This window comes from Penaeus chinensis, chromosome 21 (assembly GCF_019202785.1).
Source record: "Penaeus chinensis breed Huanghai No. 1 chromosome 21, ASM1920278v2, whole genome shotgun sequence".
Classification (NCBI taxonomy): domain Eukaryota; kingdom Metazoa; phylum Arthropoda; class Malacostraca; order Decapoda; family Penaeidae; genus Penaeus; species Penaeus chinensis.
In genome coordinates, this window is record NC_061839.1 from 17,134,606 (window position 1) to 17,142,105 (window position 7,500).

At 27.5% G+C, this 7,500-nt stretch overlaps 1 protein-coding gene across 17 annotated transcripts in view; it reads right to left on the minus strand.

Annotated features, from left to right (window-relative positions):
- Positions 1 to 693, minus strand: part of LOC125036325 (homeobox protein extradenticle-like) — a 443,676-nt gene extending 442,983 nt beyond the window's left edge. For 9 of the 17 annotated variants that reach the window (XM_047628855.1, XM_047628847.1, XM_047628864.1 and 6 more), the window contains exon 1: positions 36 to 690. In XM_047628855.1, the coding sequence (XP_047484811.1) occupies positions 36 to 238 (203 nt within the window). In that variant the 5' untranslated portion in view covers positions 239 to 690. Of the gene's footprint in view, positions 1 to 35 lie in introns of all 17 variants that reach the window. The other 8 variants (XM_047628866.1, XM_047628857.1, XM_047628860.1 and 5 more) reach the window with 5 other exon arrangements.
- Positions 694 to 7,500: the final 6,807 nt, after the last annotated feature.

A 7,500-nucleotide genomic window follows, 5' to 3' on the forward strand; every position in this document is an offset into this window, starting at 1 on the left:
ACCGCCGCCCAAAATAACACGCGTGAGGTGCCCACCTGGCCTGCGCCTCGTCCAGCGACTGGTCCGTGATGTTCATAATCTGCTCCAGGATGGTGTTAATGTCCTGTTTGCGGCCTTCACTGTCCGGCGTGGTAGTACCCTGACCTTGGTCCACCGAACCGCCCATACCGTAATGCTGGGGCATGAGCATGCCCGCCTGCGACGTGGGGTGCATCATGCCCCGCTGTTGGTCATCCATACTGGCCGCCACAATCACTTCACACCACCACACAAACACAAACACTCGGCAGCAGCAGGTACAGCCGTAGCGGCCCGTTTACTACGGCTGGGCGCCACAAGCAGCACCAGGGTCAGTCCAGCGCGAGTGGAGGAGGAGTGAGAGGAGCGCGCCACACACCACCGTCACAGCCAAGAGGCCAGCAGCGACTGACGGTGGCGAGGCTCGAGGCTCCTGCTGCCGCGCGCACCGACCAGCACCACACCAGAGTCACTGCCACTAACGCATGTCCACCACTTCCCTGCACACGACTACCACACACGATTATTCAGATTTTTATGGCTGTTTGCTCAACGACAAGAAATAACGCGTGGACTCGAATGAATACCACAAAACAGCACCTTTTCGGAGTGAGTATGCCATTAACAGAGAGAAAACGCTCCGACCGCCAATCACCGCCGCCGTCTCACTCGCATAAAACCATAACCTGACGGGCCAAGCCAACCTTGCCACCCCGCTACGATCAATAAGAGAATGGGATGCCGACAAAATAGGCTTTATTCTACTGACACAAAGCTTCCTAGTTACTTTCCCAAACTACTGAATATAATTACTTGATATGACTGCAATGTCTACAAGAGGAAATTCACCAAAATCGCACGGAAGCCGAGAAAAAGGCTTTGTTTACATCGCGGGCCTTTGTGTGTCGGAGTCTGCGCGGGAGTTTGCACTCAAAATCAAGTTGCTAACTCCAATTTTTGCCTCATAAAAGTACGTCAAGTATTCAAGAACAAAACATGGATTCGTTTATAAATAAAACCCTCAGCGCAAACGCTTGCCTGTGTGTATCATTGGACAGAGCAGGGTTTGCCCGTGCGTTTCTACTAGCATCCGAACACCAGGATTAGGCGGCTCAGGATGATTTACGTCACTCCTGAACGAGTCTTGCGGCTGCCAGAGCTACGTTTTGTACCATAACAAATCTCGTGCCCAGTACTACAAGTCAAGTTTGAAGAGTTTCCCAAAGTTTTAGGATTAAATACCGAATGCACATTCTTCTAGTCATCAGTGAAACAATCTGTTTCTTTGAGCACTGAGTGAAAACATAATTTGCTTTTGTTTGTAGCGACTTGGGCAGACGAGGAGGAGGAGCCACAGAGCCGTAAATCAATCTAAGTTTACTGTGGTTGCCTAAGTTTGATTCTGGTGTGTGCCAAACCCGGCGACACGCGCGAATGTGCCCTGTGACCCAGCAAAAAAGCAAACTTAAAATGGTCGCCGTATTATCAACTTGAATTCTTAAAATCAGTTTGCATTTACTCATGATAATGTTAATATGAATTAAAACATAAAGAAAATACAGGGTTGCGTCAGACTCCCAGCATAAAACTTATTTCGATAAGACACAAATCATAAATATTTTAATATTATGAAAGAAAAAAAAATTACGTTGCACGAAAATATGACACAATTTAGATATAGCGCCAAAATTAACAATAATGACAAAATTATGTTCCCTGGGAGAAAGAATATGATATTGTAAACATGGTCAACACGAGAGGGCAATTTTGTCCGGGTAATCACATACGAAGGTATTCGCTTTAATTTCGTCGCGAGAATTTGCAAGATAGGCACTGTCTTGTAATCAGTAACAATACGTGTTCAAGATGTGTAGGTAAACTGCTCATGCGTTGGTGTTTACGCCGAATAAACTGATAATCGATCATAAGTGATCGCAATGAGAGGGCAATTTTAAAATATTATACTTTGTTCTCATCAGTGTACGGAACTTTCTCCATTCTTTTTGTATTTTTACAGTGACGTTGGAACATTATCTTTAGCAATGCTATTTTTGTTTTATTAAAGTTATTACTTTCGTAATATTATTTTCAATATCTTTTTCTTATTGCACTGAATATTATTTTTATAATATTGATACATGTTTGAGCAGGCCATATATATATATATATATATATATATATATATATATATATATATATATATATATATATATATTTATTATATATATACACATATACATACATATATGTATATATATGTGTGTGTGTGTGTGTGTGTGTGTGTGTGTGTGTGTGTGTGTGTGTGTGTTACATATGTATATATACATATATATATGTAATTATATATATACATATGTATGTGGGTGTGTGTGTGTGTGTGTGTGTGAGCGTATGCATGTATTTGTATGTATGTATATATATATATATATATATATATATATATATATATATATTGCTGTAGGTTTTGATGTACGTTTTATTTGAAATTATTATTAAAGTCTTTAATTTATTAATACTGTGGCTTTTATGATTATTTTTGGCATTGTTTTATACAGTGTATTAATAATGGGACATATTGCAATGTAAATGCCACCTTCACTACATTCTTGCCGCAACATTTTTACATATAATCGTTATTTCATGCTTTGTTTTACTGTCCCATACAAGTGTTGTTATTATCGATACTCTTATTGATGATGCAACTATCGCTATAAAAATTCTTATTGTTATTATTATTGTTGTTGCTGTTATTATTATTAAATTGTTATTATTATTTTTATTATTATTATTATCATTATTACTGTTATTATTATTATCGACATTGTTATAAGTGTTATTGTCCTTATTATTATTGTTACCATTTATATTATTATCATCATTAGTATTAATAGTAGTATCGTTATTATCTTTGTTTTTGTTATCGATTTCTTTATTATTATTGTTATTGTTATTGTTATTATTGTCATTATTATTATTATTTTTATATAATTTTTGTTATTATTATTGTCATTGTTATTTATTGTTCTTCATATTTTTATTCTTATTATTGTTATTGTTATTATTATTGTCATTTCTTTTTTTTTTTTACTACTAATACTATTACTATTATTGTTATTATCTTTTTACTGTTATTATTATTATTCCTTTACTACCATTATAATAATAATTATTATGATTATTATAATAATTATCATGATTATTATAATAATTATTATGATTATTATAATAATGATGATAATTATTAATATTTTCATAATTATTATCATCATTGTTGTTATTATTTTTTTGTTGTTTTTATTATTACTATTATTTTCATAATCGTTTTTATTATCATTGTTATCATTATTCATGTTTTCATCATCATCATCCCATCGTCATCATTTTTACTAGCGTTATTATTATTATTATTATTATTATTGCTGCTATTCTGTTAATGTATTTGTTGTTTTTGTTATGATCGTAATTATCATCATCTTTATAAATATTGCTGTTGTTATTATCATCATCATTATCATCATCATCATCATCATCATCATCATTATCATCATCATCATCATCATCATCATCATTTTCATCATCGATGTTGTTGTTCTTATTGTTGTTGCTGTTATTATTATTATTATTATTATTATTATTATTACTGTTACTATTATTGTTGTTGTTGCTTCTAATATTATCATAGGTATTACTATATTCACAAGGTAGGTTTGTTTTAAGAAAATGTCGCCCGTGATGATGATAATTTAACTATTTTTATAGTAAAATATTATTTGATATTATTACGGCACTAAAATTATGTAGTTTTTATTTGTTTCGTTTGTTTTGTATTTGCAACTGTGGTACCTCTGATTGTGATGACGATAGTAATGGAAATATTATTATTATTATTATTATTATTATTATTATTGTTATTACTATTATAGTAGGAATTAAAAAAGGATACCATTAATTATAATAACGGTTATGGTTGTTGTTATTATAATGATGATGATAATTATAGTAAAAGAATATCAATATTGAAAATGATTATGATAATATTTATGATAACAATGATAATGTTAATAGTAGTAATAATACTATTACTACTACTAATAATAATGGTGATAATAACAGTAATAATAATGTTAAGGATGATAATAATAATAATGATAAAGATAATAATAATGATAACAATAGTAATTCCAATAAGAATAATGGTAATGAGAGGAATAATGACCAATATCATTATTATTATTATAAGAATAACATAATATTATTATGATTATTACCATTATCATAATGGTAATAATAAGAATGATGATAATAATAATGATAATAATAATGATGATGATGATTTATTTTTATGATTGTTATTGTTATTTATTATTATTATTATCATTATTATTATTATTATTACTATCATCATCATCATCCTTATCATTGTTGTTATTAATTTTGTTATTATCATTACTGTTATTATTATCATTACTGTTATTATCATCATTACTATTGTTGTTATTGTTATGTTATCAGTATCAGTACGATTATCATCATCATCACTATTATTATTATTGTTGTTATTATTATTATTATTATTATTATTATATTATTATTATTATTATGATCATCACTATCATTGTTGTTGTTATTATTATCTTTATTATTGGTATTATTATTGTTATCAGTGGCATTACTATTGCTATTTTTATCATATTATAATTTAAATTTTTATTGTTCATGTTATAGTGACACTAGTTTCACTATTATGATATTAATCTTACTATTGTTATTGTGATAATTATTATACTAACATTATTAGTGATACTATTAAAACCACTACCATTATTATATTAGTATTTTATTACTACTGTACTATTGTTTTTGTTTTCTTGCTGTTATTCGTGTTATTATTAGTTTTTATTTATTTAGTAATATAACTATTTGTCATGATTATTATTATCACTGCTACTATTATTCTCATCATGATTATTATTATTGTTACTGTGATTTTTATTATTATTATTATTATTATTATTATTATTTATTTTATTATTAACATCATTATCATTACTATTATTAATATTTGACAGTAACATAGATTTTATTATCACTGTTGCTATCATTAATACAGAAAATATTAAAATAACCATTTCATTAATGACTATTAATCTTTAAAACAATTTTTATTTTCGTTATTGTTATTAGTACTGTTGTCTATATTTGTGTTATCATTATTGTTGCAGTTTTTATTATTGTTATTATGACTATTATTATTATCATCATCATTATTATTAGTAGTAATACTACTACTATTATTATTATTATTATCATTATTACAGAATTGTTATTATTGCTATTATTGCTGTTATTGTAGCTATTATAATATTGTTAACATTATTATTATTATCATCATCATCATCATCATCATCATCATCATCATCATCATCATCATCATCATCATCATCATCATCATCATCATCATCATCATCATTAGTATAATTTTTCTCATTATTATTGTTATTGTTATTATTGGTGTTTTTTATGAATACATTTTGTTATTATCTTTATTGTTGCTGTTGTATTATCATCATTATTGCTAACTTTATTAGTATTATTACTATTACTATTGTAAGTAGTAGTAGTTTTATTTTTTTTCAACATTATTATTGTCATTATTGATATTATTGTTGTTAGTTAATATTCAATATGATTATTTATGCATTTATTTATTTATTTCTATTTATACTATTGTTATCTTTATTTCTGTTATTTTTATTAATTTTTAGTCATTATTATCATCATCATTATTATTATTGTTGTTGTTGTTGTTATGTTTACTATAATTATCATCCTTCTTCTTCTTATTATTATTATTATTATTATTGTTTTGTTGTTGTTGTTGTTATTATTATTATTATTATTATTATTATTATCATTAACATTCTTAACCTTATCATTAGTAATAGTAATGATAATGATAATATTAACATTATTATTATTATTATTATTATTATTATTGTTATTGTTGTTGTTATTATTACGAGTATAATTGTTGTTTTTGTTGTTATTTTTGTTATCATTTTCAATTTTATTATTATTATTATTATTATTATTATTATTATTATTATTATTATTATCATCATCATCATCATCATCATCGTTGTTAATTTTGTTATCATTTTCAATTTTGTTACTATTATTATCATTATTATCATCCTTATCATTATCAAAATTATTATTATTATTGTTGTTGTTGTTTTTGTTATTACTATATTTATCATCATCATCATTATCATCATTAGTCGTTATTGGTACTGTTATTATTGTTTTGATCATCCATAGTATTGTTTAATGACTAGTTTTATTAGTGATTATTATTATTATCCTCATAATCATTTTTATCAACGTCATTCTCCTTAAAATTTTTATTATTGTTATTATAATTGTAATCACTGTTGTTATTATTAGTTATTTTATGTTTCATCATTGCTATTATTACGAAAATTAAAAGTAATGTTTGCCCTCTATTTGTCAATGTTTTTATTTTCCATACCGTTTTGTTTTGAATAAGGTGATTATAATGGTTAATGTTATTACTACGATCATAATAGCATTTATCAATCGTATTTTCCTCGTTTTGATTATCATTATTGCTAATATATCATTATTTTTTGTTGTTGTTAATTTTGTTGCAGCTGTGTTGTCTTCTTTCATCAAGCTCTTTGTTAGAATATTTTAGGCGATAATGTTAACAACGATGATGATAAATTATGATCAGCTCAATAACCATCTATAACGATATTCATAATAAAATGAAGTGGAAAAGGTTAACGATAAAAATGATCGTCATAACCCCACTATAGTGATAATGTTCATATTGTTGATGGTGATGATATTCTGATGATGATGATGATGGCAGTGGAAATAATAATGACACTGATATTGATAATAAAAAAACAACAACAATAATAATGATGATGATAATCATAAAAAGAATAATAATTACAACAACAACATTAATAATGATAATAATGATAACGGTAATAATAATAATAATAATGATGAAGATAATAATAAAGAGTATTATAGTAGCAGCAATAATACTGATGACGCTAATATTAATAATAATGATAATCATATTATAATTATGACACTGCTGCTAATAATGTCTGTGGTAATAGTAACAGGATAATATTAATCACCATAATAATAATAGCAATGGTGCTAATACTGCTGTCAATAATGTAAATAATAAAATTGGTGATGCAGTAACCAGCAATATTGATATCACAATAATAACAGCAGTAATGTTGTGAATAATAAATTAAATTATAGTTAGTGAAAATGACTGTGATCTTGTGCAAATAAGAACTAAAAATTCCGATAATGACTGTGGACAGAACTGTAATAGTGACATCGATAATGATATGATAATGATAGCCATGGCCGCCATTGGTAACAGTAGTGTTGGTATCTGGTATTGGTTTTTCATAATAATGGTAT